This window comes from Procambarus clarkii, chromosome 5 (genome assembly GCF_040958095.1).
Source record: "Procambarus clarkii isolate CNS0578487 chromosome 5, FALCON_Pclarkii_2.0, whole genome shotgun sequence".
Taxonomy (NCBI): domain Eukaryota; kingdom Metazoa; phylum Arthropoda; class Malacostraca; order Decapoda; family Cambaridae; genus Procambarus; species Procambarus clarkii.
The window spans coordinates 6,602,257-6,623,244 of record NC_091154.1 but is presented as its reverse complement, the minus strand read 5'-3'; the positions used below and the strand labels follow the sequence as shown (position 1 = coordinate 6,623,244).

The following is a 20,988-nucleotide window of genomic DNA, read 5'->3' as shown; positions in this document are numbered from 1 at the left end:
ACTGGAACATTTCTGACTTAGGTTGAATAATTAAACGTGTGGGAATGATTGGATATAAATAGGAGATATCTCGCATTGGGTTAATCAGCCTCCTGCAGGAGATGACAGTTAGCCTTATTGAGGTTCTCCAAGGGCCAACGACTCACCTTCTTCAGGATACAACACTTCTTGAGGTTATCTTGAGATGATTTCGGGGCTTAGCGTCCTCGAAATCCCCAGGAAGCAGCCCGTAGCAGCTGTCTAACTCCCAGGTACCTACTTACTGCTAGGTAACAGGAGCATCAGGGTGAAAGAAACATTTTGCCCATTTGTCTCTGCCTCCACCGGGGATCGAACCCGGAACCTCAGGACTACGAATCCGAAACGCTGTCAACCCAGCTGTCAGGCACCCTTAACACTTCCGCGCACCCCGCGCGCCACCCCTCAACTATGCGATGTGGGTCCCAGCGTTTCACGGGAGCGCGCGGTAATTCTGAAAAGTGTATACTCTCTTCAACTTAATCACCTTAATTCTCGTCCTACGAGATTAAATTTGGTATCATTGTGTTCACAATAGAATTCTCTACAGCACTAAATGCATATAAACTCCAAAAGCCCAGCTAATTACCCACAGCAAACAGAGAAAGTGCGAACGAGTTACTCAGGAGCGCGCAAACGGGATAAAATGTTTTCACTATTTTCACTCTGGTCACCTCAATTTTCGTCCTAGGTCTTTCATTTTGGTCTCAATGGGTTCACAATAGAATTCTCTAGAGGAATATTAGCATATAAAATAAAAAACCTGATCACGCTCCAATCACCGACGCGTTGAAGACGGACCACGCGTTAGCGGTGAGTGAGCGCCCAGACGCCTTTCAGCTACACTCCCAAATCCTGCCCACAAATGTTTAGTATTATTACTTGTTGCTAATCTCAATTTTCATGTTACAGCACTCATTTAGGTATGAAATTGTTCTTAATAGAATGCTTTAGATGGATATGTGCATATAAGGGCCAATTGAAGAACAATATTGCCAGTACAATACGCGAAAGTATGAAAAAAAAATATACAAAATAATACAACTTTTTGTACTTACCACCTCAGTGTTGTGTGTTGAACATGACATAGGCGTGTAGGGAAGACATAGGCGCGCATTTTAAGACCAGTCCCAAAAATATCAGAAAAAACCCTGATTTTTGGTGATTATTTTAGTGGACGACGCAGCATTGCATCATCCCCGAGATTACCGACAGTAAACTGACGATGCAGCATTGCGTCATGCCCGGATGAAAGTGTTAATCTTGCCTAAATCTCAGGTGTCAATATTTATGTCTTTACACAAGTGGGTTTGAGAACAGATGACTTCAGACTCTTGTTAGCAGAGAGCTCGTTTTCCCTTCCCATGGTTTATGGTAAGCCTTACCCACTAGTTTTCCTCGGAACACGACCACCCAGTCGGTTAAAAATCAGGTATTTGCTCCTGTTCACTCAGCAGTAATAAATCAGTTAAAAGATTGGAACCCAGACAATCCTCCACTAGCCCGGACTATAACCCAGATCAAATTGCTTGCAAGGCATCAGGGGGCGAGCATGTTACCACTACACCAGCAGGGACAGCTAAAATGTTACAAAAATGCACAAACCTCTCTTGAGGTTATCTTGAGGTTATCTTGAGGTTATCTTGAGTTGATTTCAGGTCTTTAGTGTCCCCGCAGCCCGGTCCTCGACCAGGCCTCCACCCCCCCCAGGAAGCAGCCCGTGACAGCTGACTAACTCCCAGGTACTTATTTACTGCTAGGTAACAGGAGCATCAGGGTGAAAGAAACTCTGCCCATTGTTTTTCGCCGGTGCCCGGGATCGAACCCAGGACCACAGGATCACGTGTCCAAGGTGCTGTCCGCTCGGCTGGCCGGCCCCCCTAACTGGATATCAAACCCTTCTCCTTAGTCAGTTGTGCTAAAGACTATAGTGTGGTGGGAAATGTTTAACATTCCCCAACCCTTCACCCTTTTGTTCAAAACACTAAATGTAGTCCTTCCATTCACCTGGGCTTTAGGAGACTTGAACCATGGACCCTACACGTGTGTGGGGGCCAAAGCTTTATCGACCAAGCTATTGAGTAATAGCTCATAGTTGAGTTCAGGTAGGTCGGCATTCAATACCTGACCATCCAAGTGGTTGGGCACCATTCCTTCCCTCCCCCTTTCACTCCCGTCCCATCCCAAATCCTTATCCTGACCACTTCCAAGTGCTATATAGTCATAACGGCTTGGCACTTTCCCCTGAAAATTCCCTCCCTCTGCTCATCTCATACCTGCCAGCTTCCTGAATGTGATGGATGCATTTGGATGACTGCAAACCATAGGCATTGTTGATCAAGTGAGGCACCCCAAACTCTTCACATAATCTGGCCACCTGTATGGGATTATAGAGTTAATAACAGTATAATACGAGGCGAGTAATCTTAAACTATCTTGACACAGACAGCTAGGCCTGTCTAATGATGATGATGACATCTTTACTGCCATTATAATTATGAAGTACAAGACAATACATACAATATTTGTTCTTAGTGCCATACACTATTTGGTCTCGGTACCTCTGATATGGATCTCGGTACCTCTGATATGCTGACCTTGGTCATCATATCTTCAGCCACATTATTGTGACTCATCACCTGCATATAAAATATTTATTTACATGGCAAATCTATGCATAACGAAACCCACCTCCGTAGTGGGTTGATCTTTGAGCACTTATATGTACCCCGTGCCCCATAGACGGATTGGGGGGAAAAGGGGGGTGGGGCAAGATGTTGGTCCGCAATCATGGCAGATAGATACTGTAGTGGCATAAATCCCCCATATAAATTTTGGCCCCTAAGTACCAGTGGCATAAGCTCCAGGATAATGGTTGGACGACTATGTATAGTGGTCAAGATAAAATATCGGCACCGAGATAGCTAGTGAAAATGGCACGCAAGAAATCTGAACAACTGTCGACATCTTCAAGAGAAAACAGGATAGTTTTCTTCAAGAAGTGCCACACCAACTGGGCTCTGGTGGATGTGGGGACTGCGGGCCACTCCATGCAACAGCCTGTTCGACCAAACTCTCAAGTCAAGCCTGGCCTCGGGCGAGGCTCGGGGAGTATAAGAACTCCCAGGAACCCCCATCAGACAGGTATCAAGCAGGTAAACCATACTACTAACGAAATAAAGAACTCGAGAAAACGGCGAACATGTATGGAGTTTGTCAATTTCTGTTCAAAGCTCCAAGTGTTTTCATCCCATGCAAGAAGCAGTGTGTATGCACAAGGTAATGGTGTAACGAGAAGGTGTAACCCTAGTGCAAGGTAATGGAGTAAACAAAATTGTTTGTATGCATATGATATATTTATTTATTAAAGCAGAAAATTAAAGATTTATATGCAAATATAAAATTTTTAATCAAGTGCAAGACAAGATTACTAGCAGCGACTGTCGCTGAAAAAGATGGTGATAGTGGTTGGGGCCGGTGTTAACAAATGTTAGAAGCTGTTGATCAACTCTGGTACCATGATGTGTGGTTGATCAGTGCCCAGCTTTAGTACCAGGATGTATGGTTGATCAGTGCCCAGCTTTAGTACCAGGATGTGTGGTTGATCAGTGCCCAGCTTTAGTACCATGATGTGTGGTTGATCAGTGCCCAGCTTTAGTACCATGATGTGTGGTTGATCAGTGCCCAGCTTTAGTACCAGGATGTATGGTTGATCAGTGCCCAGCTTTAGTACCAGGATGTATGGTTGATCAGTGCCCAGCTTTAGTACCAGGATGTGTGGTTGATCAGTGTCCAGCTTTAGTACTAGGATGTGGTTGATCAGTTTTAATCTTTAGTACCAGGATGTGTGGTTGATCAATGTCCAGCATTAGTACCAGGATGTGGTTGATCAGTGTCCACCTTTAATACCAGGATATGTGGTTGATCAGTGTTAATCTTTAGTACCAGGATGTGTGGTTGATCAGTGTACAGCTTTAGTACCAGGATGTGTGGTTGATCAGTGTCCACCTTTAATACCAGGATATGTGGTTGATCAGTGTTAATCTTTAGTACCAGGATGTGTGGTTGATCAGTGTTAATCTTTAGTACCAGGGTGTGTGGTTGATCAGTGTCCAGCTTTAGTACCAAGATGTGTGGTTGATCAGTGCTCAGCTTTAGAACCAAGATGTGTGGTTGATCAGTGTCCCACTTTAGTACCAGGATGTGGTTGATCAGTTTTAATGTTTAGTACCAGGATGTGTGGTTAACCAGTGTCCAGCTTTAGTACCAGGATGTGGTTGATCAGTTTTAATCTTTAGTACCAGGATGTGTGGTTGACCAGTGTTAATCTTTAGTACCAGGTGTGGTTGATCAGAGTCCACCTTTAATACCAGGATGTGTGGTTGATCAGTGCCCAGCTTTAGTACCAGGATGTGTGGTTGATCAGTGTCCAGCTTTAGTACCAAGATGTGTGGTTGATCAGTGTTAATCTTTAGTACCAGGATGTGTGGTTGATCAGTGCCCAGCTTTAGTACCAGGATGTGTGGTTGATCAGTGTCCAGCTTTGGTACCAAGATGTGTGGTTGATCAGTGTTAATCTTTAGTACCAGGATGTGTGGTTGATCAGTGTCCAGCTTTAGTACCAAGATGTGTGGTTGATCAGTGTTAATCTTTAGTACCAGGATGTGTGGTTGATCAGTGCCCAGCTTTAGTACCAGGATGTGTGGTTGATCAGTGCCCAGCTTTAGTACCAGGGTGTGTGGATGATCAGTGCCCAGCTTTAGTACCAGGGTGTGTGGTTGATCAGTGCCCAGCTTTAGTACCAGGGTGTGTGGTTGATCAGTGCCCAGCTTTAGTACCAGGATGTGTGGTTGATCAGTTTTAATCATTAGTACCAGGATGTGGTTGATCAGTGTCCAGCTTTAGTACCAGGATGTGGTTGATCAGTTTTAATCTTTAGTACCAGGATGTGGGGTTGATCAGTGTCCAGCTTTAGTACTAATGTGTGTGGTTGATCAGTGCTCAGCTTTAGTACCAGGTGTGGTTGATCAGTGCTCAGCTTTAGTACCAGGATGTGTGGTTGATCAGTGCCCAGCTTTAGTACCAGGATGTGTGGTTGATCAGTACCCAGCTTTAGTACCAGGATGTGGTTGATCAGTGCCCAGCATTAGTACCAGGATGTGTGGTTGATCAGTGCTCAGCTTTAGTACCAGGATGTGTAGTTGATCAGTGCTCAGCTTTAGTACAATGATGTGTGGTTGATCAGTGCCCAGCTTTAGTACCATGATGTGTGCTTGATCAGTGCTCAGCTTTAGTACCAGGATGTGTGGTTGATCAGTGTCCAGCTTTAGTACCAGGATGTGTGGTTGATCAGTCCCCCAGCTTTAGTACCAGGATGTGTGGTTGATCAGTTAATCTTTAGTACCAGGATGTGTGGTTGATCAGTGTCCAGTTTTAGTACCAGCATGTGTGGTTGATCAGTGCCCAGCTTTAGTACCAGGATGTGTGGTTGATCAGTGTCCAGTTTTAGTACCAGCATGTGTGGTTGATCAGTGCCCAGCTTTAGTACCAGGATGTGTGGTTGATCAGTGCTCAGCTTTAGTACCAGGATGTGTGGTTGATCAGTGCTCAGCTTTAGTACCAGGATGTGTGGTTGATCAGTGTCCAGCTTTAGTACCAGCATGTGTGGTTGATCAGTCCCCCAGCTTTAGTACCAGGATGTGTGGTTGATCAGTTAATCTTTAGTACCAGGATGTGTGGTTGATCAGTGCCCAGCTTTAGTACCAGGATGTGTGGTTGATCAGTGCTCAGCTTTAGTACCATGATGTGTGGTTGATCAGTGTCCAGCTTTAGTACCAGGATGTGTGGTTGATCAGTGTCCAGCTTTAGTACCAGCATGTGTGGTTGATCAGTGCCCAGCTTTAGTACCAGGATGTGTGGTTGATCAGTGCTCAGCTTTAGTACCATGATGTGTGGTTGATCAGTGCTCAGCTTTAGTACCAGGATGTGTGGTTGATCAGTGCTCAGCTTTAGTACCATGATGTGTGGTTGATCAGTGCTCAGCTTTAGTACCATGATGTGTGGTTGATCAGTGCTCAGCTTTAGTACCAGCATGTGTGGTTGATCAGTGTCCAGCTTTAGTACCAGCATGTGTGGTTGATCAGTGCCCAGCTTTAGTACCAGGATGTGTGGTTGATCAGTGCTCAGCTTTAGTACCAGGATGTGGTTGATCAGTGCCCAGCTTTAGTACCAGGATGTGTGGTTGATCAGTGCTCAGCTTTAGTACCAGGATGTGTGGTTGATCAGTGTCCAGCTTTAGTACCAGCATGTGTGGTTGATCAGTGCCCAGCTTTAGTACCAGGATGTGTGGTTGATCAGTGCTCAGCTTTAGTACCAGGATGTGTGGTTGATCAGTGTTAATCTTTAGTACCAGGATGTGTGGTTGATCAGTGCTCAGCTTTAGTACCAGGATGTGTGGTTGATCAGTGCCCAGCTTTAGTACCAGGATGTGTGGTTGATCAGTGTTAATCTTTAGTACCAGGATGTGTGGTTGATCAGTGCCCAGCTTTAGTACCAGGATGTGTGGTTGATCAGTGCCCAGCTTTAGTACCAGGATGTGTGGTTGATCAGTGCTCAGCTTTAGTACCAGGATGTGTGGTTGATCAGTGCTCAGCTTTAGTACCAGGATGTGTGGTTGATCAGTGCCCAGCTTTAGTACCAGGGTGTGTGGTTGATCAGTGTTAATCTTTACTACCAGGATGTGTGGTTGATCAGTGCCCAGCTTTAGTACCACGATGTGTGGTTGATCAGTGCTCAGCTTTAGTACCAGGATGTGTGGTTGATCAATGCCCAGCTTTAGTACCAGGATGTGTGGTTGATCAGTGCCCAGCTTTAGTACCAGGGTGTGTGGTTGATCAGTGTTAATCTTTAGTACCAGGATGTGGTTGATCAGTGTTAATCTTTAGTACCAGGATGTGTGGTTGATCTGTGCCCAGCTTTAGTACCAGGATGTGGTTGATCAGTGTCCAGCTTTAGTACCAGGATGTGTGGTTGATCAGTGTTAATCTTTAGTACCAGGATGTGTGGTTGATCAGTGCCCAGCTTTAGTACCATGATGTGTGGTTGATCAGTCCCCAGCTTTAGTACCAGGATGTGTGGTTGATCAGTGCTCAGCTTTAGTACCAGGATGTGTGATTGATCAGTGCTCAGCTTTAGTACCAGGATGTGTGGTTGATCAGTGTCCAGCTTTAGTACCAGGATGTGGTTGATCAGTCCCCAGCTTTAGTACCATGTGTGGTTGATCAGTCCCCCAGCTTTAGTACCAGGATGTGTGGTTGATCAGTCCCCAGCTTTAGTACCAGGATGTGTGGTTGATCAGTGCTCAGCTTTAGTACCAGGATGTGTGGTTGATCAGTGCTCAGCTTTAGTACCAGGATGTGTGGTTGATCAGTGCTCAGCTTTAGTACCAGGATGTGTGGTTGATCAGTGCCCAGCTTTAGTACCAGGATGTGTGGTTGATCAGTGCTCAGCTTTAGTACCAGGATGTGTGGTTGATCAGTGCCCAGGCTTTAGTACCAGGATGTGTGGTTGATCAGTGCCCAGCTTTAGTACCAGGATGTGTGGTTGATCAGTGCTCAGCTTTAGTACCAGGGTGTGTGGTTGATCAGTGCCCAGCTTTAGTACCAGGATGTGTGGTTGATCAGTGTTAATCTTTAGTACCAGGATAAGTGGTTGATCAGTGCTCAGCTTTAGTACCAAGATGTGGTTGATCAGTGCCCAGCTTTAGTACCAGGATGTGTGGTTGATCAGTGTTAATCTTTGGTACCAGGGTGTGTGGTTGATCAGTAACCAGCTTCAGTACCAGGATGTGGCTGATCAGTTTTAATCTTTAGTACCAGGATGTGTGGTTGATCAGTCCCCCAGCTTTAGTACCAGGATGTGTGGTTGATCAGTGCCCAGCTTTAGTACCAGGATGTGTGGTTGATCAGTGCCCAGCTTTAGTACCAGGATGTGTGGTTGATCAGTGTTAATCTTTAGTACCAGGATGTGTGGTTGATCAGTTAATCTTTAGTACCAGGATGTGTGGTTGATCAGTGTTAATCTTTAGTACCAGGATGTGTGGTTGATCAGTTAATCTTTAGTACCAGGATGTGTGGTTGGTCAGTGCTCAGCTTTAGTACCAGGATGTGTGGTTGATCAGTGCTCAGCTTTTGTACCAGGATGTGTGGTTGATCAGTGCTCAGCTTTTGTACCAGGATGTGTGGTTGATCAGTGCTCAGCTTTTGTACCAGGATGTGTGGTTGATCAGTGCTCAGCTTTTGTACCAGGATGTGTGGTTGATCAGTGCCCAGCTTTAGTACCAGGATGTGTGGTTGATCAGTGTCCAGCTTTAGTACCAGGATGTGTGGTTGATCAGTAACCAGCTTCAGTACCAGGATGTGTGGTTGATCAGTGCCCAGCTTTAGTACCAGGATGTGTGGTTGATCAGTAACTAGCTTCAATACCAGGATGTGTGGTTGATCAGTGTCCAGCTTTAGTACCAGCATGTGTGGTTGATCAGTGCCCAGCTTTAGTACCAGGATGTGTGGTTGATCAGTGTCCAGCTTTAGTACCAGCATGTGTGGTTGATCAGTGTCCAGCTTTAGTACCAGCATGTGTGGTTGATCAGTGTCCAGCTTTAGTACCAGCATGTGTGGTTGATCAGTGCCCAGCTTTAGCACCAGGATGTTTGGTTGATCAGTGCCCAGCTTTAGTACCAGGATGTGTGGTTGATCAGTGCCCAGCTTTAGCACCAGGATGTGTGGTTGGCAGGTGAGGAATTTGCTTAACATAAGTCAAGAGCAGTGCAAGTAGGGAGGAAAGTTGTTTAACACATCTTTCTAAATAACGACAAGAGAAGATGTCAGAGGAACTGCACGACGTCACTGGCATTTATCCTTGACAAGAGAAGAAGAGATATTGTCAGAGGAACTGCACGACGTCACTGGCATTTATCCTTGACAAGAGAAGAAGAGATATTGTCAGAGGAACTGCACGACGTCACTGGCATTTATCCTTGACAAGAGAAGAAGAGATATTGTCAGAGGAACTGCACGACGTCACTGGCATTTATCCTTGACAAGAGAAGAAGAGATATTGTCAGAGGAACTGCACGACGTCACTGGCATTTATCCTAGATGTACATCATTATCTGATATAACCATGAACCTGAACATTAATCAATTTCCACAGCAGAAATGAGTGATTCAAGAAGCATGTGTGATGAAGGGTGAATAAACAGAGAAAGCAATGAAAAGTCATAGAAAGATAAAAAGTTACAAAGTCAGAAAAAATGGCATGATTGAAGAAACTGTACCATAGCTAAATTTGATCATCTTGAAGAGACTATAGCAGATTTGCAAAGAGGTTATTTTTTAGCGAGTTAAACCCTTGAATGGTAGTAATTGTACGTATACGATTTTGGTCTAACTTTCAGCACAGCGCACATTACATACAGTGGTACCTTGATTGTCAAATGCCCCTCTTCCCAAATTTTTTGTTTTGGAGGTTAATTTCTTTGTAAAATTCGACTCAGTATTCAAAGTTTCCCTCACTTCTCGAGTTTGTTGATACACATATGGGTCGACCAAGCATGTGGCGAGCCTCAGTTTACAAGTGAGTCCCGCCTAGTGATGATCATGCTTAAATTCTTTGTCAAGAATTTCAATGTTTTCACGCTTTTTTTTTTTTTAGGTTTCTGAACATAAAAGTAATGATTATATATCATGCCATGAGTCTCAAGAAAGTCAGTAGTAAAGTTCAACCTAAGAAAATAGTTGTGAGTAGAGGCAGTAGAGGATGTCCCTTCCTCATTAAGAAAATGTGTTAAGTATGGGAAGAACTGCAAAGTTTTGCTGAAAAAACTCGGCCAGATAAAAGTTGTAGCAGGCCATTGTGTTAACCTTTTTAATGACAATGTGATGTCTCGCTTCAGACAAGCGTTAAAACGTAGGGAAAAACAAGTGTCGACAGACACATTCTTAGCGAGACAAACAAGCAGTGAGCCACAAGCAGGTCCTAGTGGTATGCAGGCAAAACATGCCAGAGAGTGTATCCCAGAAAAGTCATCACTGCCTCATGTTATAATGGAAGGGGACTCCCCTTCCAAACAGTAACACCTCTCCTCCTCCCTCCTCCTCACCATCTTCCATACGCCATCAAGAGTCCTCCATAGAGGTAAGATAAACATATGTACTGTATTGTAGTTAGAGAACAAAATTGTATTCAGTATAAAATGTATTTTAAGTTAATATTTTGGAGGTTGGGGAATGGATTAATTCAATTCCCTTTATTTTTATGGGAAAAATCGCTTCAACTTACGATATTTCGACTTACGATCTGTCTCTGGGAACAGATTACCATTGTAAGTTGAGGTCCCCACTGTAACTGGTAATAACATTGGGCTAAGTATTTATATGATATATAACAAATTAGAGCAAAATAACATAGTTACTCATTATTATTTGCGTTATTATGTATTACTCGCCAACAAACCGAGGAGAAGAGAGAAAAGAGAGCACTCTGTCCAATGACCAGGACGGCTCAGGCGGTGCATGAGCAGGCCGGAGGTGAAACAACGCACGAGACAGCTTACAAAACGGTGCAGAAGTTACAGCAATACCAAAAGCAAGCTGAAGTGGCTCCCCATAGCGGCAATCCAGAACACCCCCAGTAGCTACTGGGCACGGACTGGAGAATTGAGAGGAACGAGAGGCGAAGCACCTGAGAGAAAAAAGGTTGCAGAACACCAGCACTTGTGCACACCTCCCATACCAAAACAAACTCCCACGGCACATACGCAGGACACGAGGTCCAAACCGCACAACTCGTCCGGTGGGAAGGCGCCAGCTTGGAATATTGAAAGAAAACGATCAGTTAGTTAACGAGTTAACGTTAGTTAGAAAACTAACGTTAGTTAGTTAGCAGTTAATGAGTTAGTATTAGTTAGTTAGAAAGAAAACTAACTATAGTTAGTGTCAGCACAAAAATCTGCAAAAATATGTCTGACAGGAAAAATATGTGCTGATATCTTAATCAAACCTTATCCTAAGTGGAGGAATAGGTATGTCACCATCCACGCCACCATTGGGTACTGAACCAGTTTGTTACCTCATTGCCACAACAGACAAACTATGGTGTACTAAAAACCTGAACCTAGCCGAGCTACCGATATATGGAAAACACGAATGCTTGCGAGTTGCTATGATCAATATTACATCAAATTTTCTTCGTTGGGGATTTTGATATAATGTATTATTTGCGAGGACAGGTTGACTGAACAGACCAGTCATGTAATGGGGCTCTTGGGAGGCTTTATTCTGTCATGGATACCTCCTAAGAGGGGTAGATACAATGCCTCATTTACTTTGAAAAAGGGGGGGGGGTAAAGATGGGAAAATTAGAAAAAGGGAAGTAATGCAAAAAGCGTACCTCTTCTAGCTTGTCAATACCACGTGGGGCAAAACAGCTAGTTGTTGTCATCACGGCAGCAATGGTCTCTGGTCCCAGGAAGACTATCTGCCGCCTGATCTCTGCTAAGTCAGTTCTCAGCTCATCTCCCACTAGGGAGTTCTCCACAACAATTGGTTGAAATCCTGCAATTTTGTTCAGAGAGTACATTAGTTGTAAATATGCAAAGTGGGGAAACTAATGGCAATGATAATTAACCGATATTGGACCTGGAGAACCATAGTCCACCGAGACCACTCGCTTAAAGAAATGGAATGAGTAGATTCCGCCTTGTGCAAACAAATCCACGTGATAAGCAGGCCAGTAGTAACCAAAGACTTAACTCCATTAGAAATAGATACACAGAGGATATAACCCAACGTTATTCATCTCCGCAGTGAGCTGTGCAGAGTGAATATAATGTGCACCTTTTGCAACCGAGATGAACCACACACGTAATTGGCTAGACAAAACTGAAGATCAAGCTCCAATCCAAAACACAAGTATCCATAAGCAACTCAAGTGATGGTGGGGGTGAGCAAAAATATTCTTTTCTTGTCAAGCCAAACTCACCCCTGACCTAGTTCAAAGCTGTGCCGATATGAACTATGGCTTCTGAAAGTTGACCAGGAAGCCACTTATCTCCTGGTGTTACCATAAGAGTCCTTGGCCAGAAGACAGGCACTGACACCAGGAGGCCCCAAAAATTACAATGGCTTGAGAAAGGCGTGAGATTTGGGCATTACAAATGTGAAGCTGTGAAGAACCATCCAAGGAAACCCGGCGTAAACTAACTTGTAAAGGGCTTCCCGCAGACGTCAAGTCCTGATGAGGAACCGACACGAAAACAATCCAACTGCCCCACATATATTACCCCACAGGTCAATCGACCTGAAGCGGATACAGGAGAACAAGCCATACGGACTAGAAAAACAGCCCCAGCTCCAGCAGCGAAGGGACACGAGCATAGAAGTAAGATGAGGAACGAGGAAGACAGGCAGCAACGGGAACGAAAGGGACAGGATCAACAACACAAAGGCCATGTCTATGTCAGGCGAATGACAGCCAAGAGGCGGGACCAAAGAGCCAGAGCTCAACCCCCGCAAGCATAGCTAGGTAAGGACAACTAGGTAAGCACAGATAATCCAATGTATATGGAAGGGCTAAAGCCAGGCACTGCAAGACGGGCAAGAAAAGAGTGACCCAGATAAGACCATGAAAAATGGGGCCGTGACCCACCGTGTAACAAACAACACAGACGAACAAGGAAGGCCCCAGGAAGAAGCACGTCAGGGCCAAACAAAACGCCACAACCAAACCCCAACACGGATCCCCAGTATCAAAGCCACAGCAAAATGTCACCACATAACATCCTGACCCAGTGTAACAGGTACCCCATAACATTTACTTCATAACATGGCAAAGGTGGGGCCCCCTGGATTGACTCAAGCATGTGATGGACATGTATATGAGTGGGACCGGATGGGCATAAATAGGAACTGCCTCGTATGGGCCAATAGGCCCACTGCAGTCCCTTTGCACTTATATTCTTATATTCGTATCCACAAACCAGTGCCTGGCCAAAAGAGATGCCAGACCGCATAAACTCACCTGCATAATAGGCATGAACGTGTCATGACAACGTAGCCGAGAGGATTCAGGGAGCACCGCCAGAGTAAGGAGGCCAGAGCCGCACCTGTAGGAGAAGAGTAGGGTAGAGGCGAATGAGACGCCCCACACCCAGATGCAAGGGAAAACCCAGCATCCTCCCCATAGCGGCAATCCAGAACACACCCAGCATCTACGGGGCATTGGAATGGAGAGACAAGAAGAGCGAGAGACAAAGCACCTGAGAAAAAAAGGATGTGGAACACCAGCACTTGTGTGCACCGTCTACAACAAAAACTCCCATAGTGCATGCGCAGGACGCATGAGGTCCAAACCACACAACCCCGCCCAGCGGGGAGGGTGCCAACAAGGAGTATTGCAAAAATATTAGCATTGCCTAGACAGAGCAGGGAGAGAAAACAATGATAAAAAAGGAGACAGGATCGAAAACCAAGAAGAAGCATGGAAGAGGACCAACGGGTCCAAAAAAGGACTGGAGGTAAGCCTCACCGGAAGACGACAGACATTCCAATAATGCGGGCAGAATTGAAAACCTTCCTGAACCCCCGAGATCTCACAGAAGCAGAAAAAATCCCGAAGGCTCATAAATGCAGTCGCACCCGAGACCAAATTTCATGCAGAACCCCGATAATAGGGGAACATGACCTCGACATGACGGAGAAGTCCCGCCCCAGAGAAAAGGGGGAAGAAACTGAGGAAAGTACCCACCGATAGGACGGGACGGAACTGAACAGACCCAAAGGGACAAGGATCCGAACCCGGGGAGGGGCCGATGCCCAACAACTCGTACGCAGAGGGTGGAAGGAAAAACCCCACTCCCCGTAACCGCAAGCACCGAGCTGAGGGTGGAAAACCCCGGCGGGGTCCAACGGGGCCCGAGGCCCCCTAAGTCAGCCCGTCCTAAACTCCGGGAATCTCCACGGCAGGCCCCGGGGCCAAGCCGTCCCCTCAAAGCCCCAGCCTCACAAGATAAAGCCGGGGCAGCCAGAAACATACGAAGGAAGGGAGCCCACTGGCAGACTTATACAACTCGGCAGGAGGAACATGCTTGAATGCCTCCGTCACTACCCTGGAAGGGGAAACACCCCGAGACTGCCCGAGTCTCAAGACCATCGAATCCCCACCCCGCCCCCCAACCCACAGAGGGAAAGGATCCGGATGCAGGGAGGAAGGGAAGGGGGGTACCAGACGAAACCACAACAGGGGGAAAGACAAGGGGGCAAGGAAGGAACAAAACCGAAGCAACCAACACCCCCAAGCCCCGTCACAACAACCAAAACGGGGCAGCCTCGGGGCTTCCAGGGAGCAAAAAAACAAACGCGTTGCAACCACCTGAATCCAACGTGCAACGCCCGTGCTGCCTGCACCCGCATAGTCAGCATAAGACTGGGTAACCGAGTCACAAACTAGCAACGAAACTCATAGGACTCCAGGTCGAAGGTGCCACCGAACCCACAGGTAGCAGATCGAGGCAAAAAACCAGTGCTGAATGTAATGAAACGCCTTTTTCTGGGTGAGACCTGGAGGCTCCCTGGAGTTCACTAGGCCGATATGCTAATGTCAGACTTTGTCATCAGTCATGTGTATGTAGTTCTGTGGGCCTACCGGGGACCACGAGCCAGAACCTGGCCCCGTCAAAAGAGGCAAGGGGAAGCAATGGCCTATAGAAAGCCCCGTGTGGTTGGAAGCATTCTATGTCTACCATCGACCGGGTCAGGCACCCAGAAAGGTAAGCATCCCAAAACAAACCTCTATTCTGTTGAAAATATTGCTACCAAAAGCCGAACAAGTGGATAGAACTCCCCTAAAAAAAACGAGCAACGATCATGACGTCACACGTTGCCGCGCCGCTGTCTGTGCAGCTCTCCCCTACCTGGGAGGGGGGAAGGGGGAGCCTCAGACCCCTCACACCGGCTCTCCACTCTTCAGTTCATAACCTGGATGGCAAAACACGCGAAAAACCGCCAACCGGAAGGAGGGAGGGATGTCGGGGAGCCTCCGGGTCTCACTCAGAAAATAGCGTTTCATTACATTCAACGCTGGTTTTCTGGGGAGAGCCCTTTCGACTCCCCGGAGCTAACTACCCACAGAGGAGAAACTTTGGGACTTATCCGGGAGGCAGTCGCTGCTCACTCCTCAACTCGAAGTCTAGACAACTGGCTGCAGCCACCAACCCACAGTGACACAGGCCCGACTAGGCCCAGGAACGTTCATTAGGTAACGAGCAGCCAGGACCCTGTTCGACCGCCAAAAGCCCTGTGCCCGAATGTCAGCTCAGGACATGTTGTCAGGACATGTTGCCAAAGACAGCAGCAAGAGCAGCGAACTGCTCTCAACCACAGGCTGGCAAGCCTTAACTCTGCAACGACCTAGGAGACCCACACCCGCGAACAGGGAAGAAGGGAAACCGGATCAACCCAAAACGCGTCCCCGGACACAGAAGCCGTGACGCGCAAATAATGGCAAAGAGCCGCAACCAGACACAAAACATGATGCACCCCAGCCTGAGCAACCAAGCATCAACAACCCAGGAACCCCTCCGGAAAGCAGCAGTCTCATTCTTTGCCAGAAAAGAAGGAGTCGGCTGCAAACGAACAAAACCCTCACGAAGACCGAAGGAGCAGAAACCCCTGCGCCGGAGGAGAGTATGAAGCTCCCCAACCTGACCCCCAAAGGCCAACGCCAACAGAAAAAGAGCCTTGGAGAAACAATCCTGAACCGAAGGGGCCACAACAGACCGAAAGAAAGGAAAAGAAAGAAGAGAGAGCACTTTGTCCAAAGACCAGGACGGCACAGGCGGCGCATGAGCAGGCCGGAGGTGAAACAATGCACGAAACAGCTTGCAAAACGGCGCAAAAGTAACATCAGTACCAAAAGCGAGCTGAAGAGGCTCCGTCAGCGCCGCATGATACAAGGTGACAGTGTTAGACATAAGGTGAGGGTCCTGGAACAATCAAGAGAGAAAGGACACCACCACCCGAACAGAAAGCGAAGTACAATGACGAAGACGCAAGAAGAAACAGAAGGACCACCAGGAAACTTCATACTGCCACCAAGACGAAGCCCACAGGTGGGACACTAACAAGGAAGCCACCTGATCACCATAAAGATGATGATAAACTCGAGTAAAAAACACCATACGTGAAGACTCGAGGAGAAGATCGAACCAGCCACGTGATGTTCCGGTCCAATCTGCTGGAAGAGGCGGAGCCGTGGGAAAACCTCCGGGTTCGGACACCAAGCAAGCAGCACCTGAAACCACAGCTGGGCCGGCCACCATGGGGTCAAGAGGACAACTCTCCCCTGGTAAGTCTCCAAGCGAGTCAGAACCTGGAGCAACAGCTGAACCAGGCAAAAAAGGTACAGGAACCCCCAACCCGGTCAGTCCTGCTGAAAGGCATCAACCTCGACGGCCTCGCAGTCGGGGAAGGGCGCCACATACAGGGGAAGACGCCGTGACAGGGCATTGGCCAAGACGTTGGACACTCCCCGCATGTAAACTGCCAGGAGAGCCAAACCCTGAGAACTCCGCAAACGAGTCACCTGAAGCGATATGATCACTACATACAAAATAGTAACAGGAATCGATAAAATTGATAGGGAAGAATTCATGAGACCCGGAACTTCAAGAACAAGAGGTCATAGGTTTAAACTAACTAAACAAAGCTGCGGAAGAAATATAAGAAATTTTACTTTTACAGAGTGGTAGACGGTTGGAACAAGTTAGGCGAGAAGGTGGTGGAGGCCAAAACAACTCAGTAGTTTCAAAGCATTATATAACAAAGAGTCCTGGAAAGACGGGACACCATGAGCATAGCTCTCAACCTGTAACTACATGTAACACTTGTTCGTTAACAACGCAGTATGGCGTCGAAAATTTAAATATTTGGCCTGCTTTTGCACTTGACTGCGAGAGGGGCACGCCACAGTTTTGGACATTATACGCGTTTGCTCCTGTGGGGAATTTCATTGCGAATACATTGATACTAAAATGAAAGGTCTAGGACGAGAATTAAGATAACAAGGTTGAAAGGAGTATAAACATTTTATTGCTCTTGATGAGCACTCACAGGGGTAACGTGCTGTCACTTTCTCTGTTCGCTGTGGGTGGTACGCTGGGCTTTTTGATTTTATATAAGCATATACTCCTGTAGGGAAGTCTATTGCTAACACATTGATACCAAAATGAAAGACCTAGGACGAGAATTGAGGTGACCAGAGTGAAAAGAGTGTACACATTTTATGGCTCTTGCGCGCTCCCGGGAAACACGCTCTCACTTTCTCCATTTGTTGCGGATGATACGCTGGGCTTTTGTTCTTTATATGCCTTTAGTCTTATAGAGAATTCTATTGCAAACACATTGATATCAAATTGAAAAACCTAGGACAAGAATTGAGATGACAAAGTTGAAAAGAGTATACACTTTTCAGTATTACCGGGCTCTCCCGTGAAATGCCAGGTGCACCTTGGGGGTGGCGCGGTGCTATCTCGCCCAGAGCGCGAAAGTGTTAAGTAATAACACTTGGGTAATCACACTTACGTAATTACCACACAAGAAGCACAAAGAAATAACTTGATAATGAAGACCCTAACACACAGGTCTTGATGAACAAGCTAACACACAGATCTTGATGAACGACCTAACACACAGGTCTTGATGAACGACCTAACACACAGGTCTTGATGAACGACCTAACACACAGGTCTTGATGAACGACCTAACACACAGGTCTTGATGAACGACCTAACACACAGGTCTTGATGAACGACCTAACACACAGGTCTTGATGAACGACCTAACACACAGGTCTTGATGAACGACCTAACACACAGGTCTTGATGAACAGCCTAACACATAGGTCTTGATGAACGACCTAACACACAGGTCTTGATGAACGACCTAACACACAGGTCTTGATGAACAGCCTAACACACAGGTCTTGATGAACGACCTAACACACAGGTCTTGATGAACGACCTAACACACAGGTCTTGATGAACAGCCTAACACACAGGTCTTGATGAACGACCTAACACACAGGTCTTGATGAACAGCCTAACACACAGGTCTTGATGAACGACCTAACACACAGGTCTTGATGAACAGCCTAACACACAGGTCTTGATGAACGACCTAACACACAGGTCTTGATGAACGACCTAACACACAGGTCTTGATGAACGACCTAACACACAGGTCTTGATGAACAGCCTAACACACAGGTCTTGATGAACGACCTAACACACAGGTCTTGATGAACGACCTAACACACAGGTCTTGATGAACGACCTAACACACAGGTCTTGATGAACAACCTAACACACAGGTCTTGATGAACGACCTAACACACAGGTCTTGATGAACGACCTAACACACAGGTCTTGATGAACGACCTAACACACAGGTCTTGATGAACGACCTAACACACAGGTCTTGATGAACAGCCTAACACACAGGTCTGAATGAATAACCTAATACATAGGCCATAGTGAAAACATAACACTAACTAGATAAATTAATAAACCCCATAAATTAATAAAGTAAAATTTTCTGCACAAGGACCTCAAATAAAAAATTCCGCAAAATTCCGAAACAATTAAAACATTCTTTACAATAAAGTTATACTTTACCGAACTGATTGTTGTTAGGATTATTACAAATTTATTTCAAAACAAATTATGTTGCAACATCATAAAACAACAATATTCTTATCAGTAATGGAAATGGGGGATACGTGGGTATAGGGCATTTACCTACTTTCTAGTTTCCAGGATTTTTTGATGTTCAGTTTCTGTGCTAATAGAAACATTTAGAATCTATACACTGTCAAGTTTAAACCAACTAAAAGTATTTATCTGTTAAAATTGTGGATGGACTCTATAGTCCAACCTATAGACTCTATAGTATATAGACTCTATAGACTCTATAGTATAGGACCCCAAGCATGAATCCTGATACAGCATTAGCATACATTTAGCTATAAAGTCAGTGTATTATTACGTCCAAAAAAACAAAAAACAATTTCCATGACTGATTCTTTACCTGCTGTGATAATGGACTTGAAGCAAGACTTTTGGTCGATGCGTGGCCATATGACGTACTTGGCCCCAGGCCTTTCTTGCCTCAGCGTCAGGAGACAGAGCACCATACTCATGCCGGTGGCTAGCGGAACCACCAAGCAACCCGCCGTCTTCTTTACACCTAGAAAGGGTTCAGTATCATTCCATCATAATTGCGCTTAGTAGTTTCTGGGTTCAGAAAGAATTCAAAATAGCATCTGCCTAGCTAAACACGACCCCTCCTCCCTCTCCTGAATCCTCACGTTTGGCTCATCCCTTCCCTCCTGCCTCACTCCTCCCTCACCTGCACCCCCATCAGGTTCCTTCTCCCCCCATCCCTCACCTGAAATGAAGCCCAATGAACAGTTTCATCCCAAAGAATGCAAGAATATGGACATTCTTAAAACAAGAGGATAGGTCCGAGGAGACATTGCCCTTACCAATAGTCCTAATGACGTCCAGTACTAGAGCATTGGTGAGCTTATTTAAGAGACTGGAGCCGGCTGCTTTGGGCTGAACCTCGGCAATGTCACCGGAGCGACCCACACCGTGGCCCAGGCCATAGTGACGTCGAGCCACCAACCCTGCAGAGAAAACATATTATCATCCGAGTGCTCTATCATATAAAAGCAATGTAATAATCCTACTCCTCATGACCCTCCTCATCTCATTTTAATGAGATGAGGAGGGCGCACAAGTCCTCCGCAACGAGCGCCGCCGAAAGGGTGGGAACCTGCACATGGAGCTGAATAACGCCCACATCGCGGGGAAGGGCAGGGGCAAACAAGCACTCATTCAGGTACTCAAGCTCGCCCCCCAGGAAAACCTGAAGCACCATGGAAGCTTCCCGCCACTCCAGCGTGCGGGAACGACAGAAGGAATGCCAGGAATCCAGAACAAACAAGGGGAAGTCTGCTAGCCAGGACGACTCCGGAACCTCGTAACAGAGCCAGAAAGGGAACGAAGTCCCAAACCTGAATGCGGACGGATCCATTTCCGAGGCATAATCCGGGTCACGCAGGAGGTAAGCTGCAAAGGCCACTCGCACCACACCAGGTTGGATGCGATAAGCCGAAAACCTCCGGAAGGACAGAACCGACGTACCCGGGGGAACACGGAACCGAACCCGGGGAGGGGCCGACACCAAATCCAACTCGTACGCAGAGGGGGGAAAAGAAAACCCCACTCCTTGTAACAATAAGCCCCGCTCAGAGGGAAGAAAAACCCAGGCGGGGTCCAGCGGGGCCCAAGGCCCCCAAGTCAGCCCCTCCCCAGCCTCGAGGTCCTTCACCACAGGACCCGAGGCCGAGTCCTCTCCCCAAGCCCCGACCCCACAAGACAAGGACGGAGCAGCCGGAAAAGCTGGAGGAAGGGGGGCCCACTGGTCAGACCCAGAAGCTTCGGCCGGGAGACAAGACTCGAATGCCTCTGCCGCCCCCCCGGAAGGGGCACCCCCCAAAGCTGCCCGAGTCTCAAGATCAAGTAACCCCTGCTCCGACCCCGAAACCCTCAGACACTTCGGGGCCGGAAGCAGGGGGGGGGGGAACCAGAATGAACAGAAGGGGAAGGACGAGGAGGTGCGGACTGAACCAGGATCGAAGCGACCCCCACCCCCAAGTCCGGGTCTCGAAAAGCAAAGTGGGGCAGCCCCGGGGCATCCGGGTGAGCAACCAACCGAGCGCGTTGCAACAGACGAAACCTAGACTGCAACGCACGCGCCGCCTGTACCCGAAGAGAATCATCAGAGGATTGGGTAAATTGAGTCACAAGCAAGCAGCAACACTCACAGGACTCAGGGTCGAAAGTATCACCGA

The 20,988-nt window shown here is 46.9% G+C and overlaps 1 protein-coding gene across 5 annotated transcripts in view; it reads right to left on the bottom strand.

The window, feature by feature from the left end:
* The window catches only part of SecS (Sec synthetase), a 66,109-nt gene that overhangs the window by 33,209 nt on the left and 11,912 nt on the right, over positions 1-20,988 (bottom strand). For all 5 annotated transcript variants that reach the window (XM_045751705.2, XM_045751710.2, XM_069339042.1 and 2 more), the window contains 4 exons: positions 19,615-19,758; positions 19,158-19,316; positions 11,467-11,630; positions 2,295-2,395 (listed from right to left, as the gene is read on the bottom strand). In XM_045751705.2, the coding sequence (XP_045607661.1) occupies positions 2,295-2,395; positions 11,467-11,630; positions 19,158-19,316; positions 19,615-19,758 (568 nt within the window). The remainder of the gene's footprint in view (positions 1-2,294; positions 2,396-11,466; positions 11,631-19,157; positions 19,317-19,614; positions 19,759-20,988) is intronic.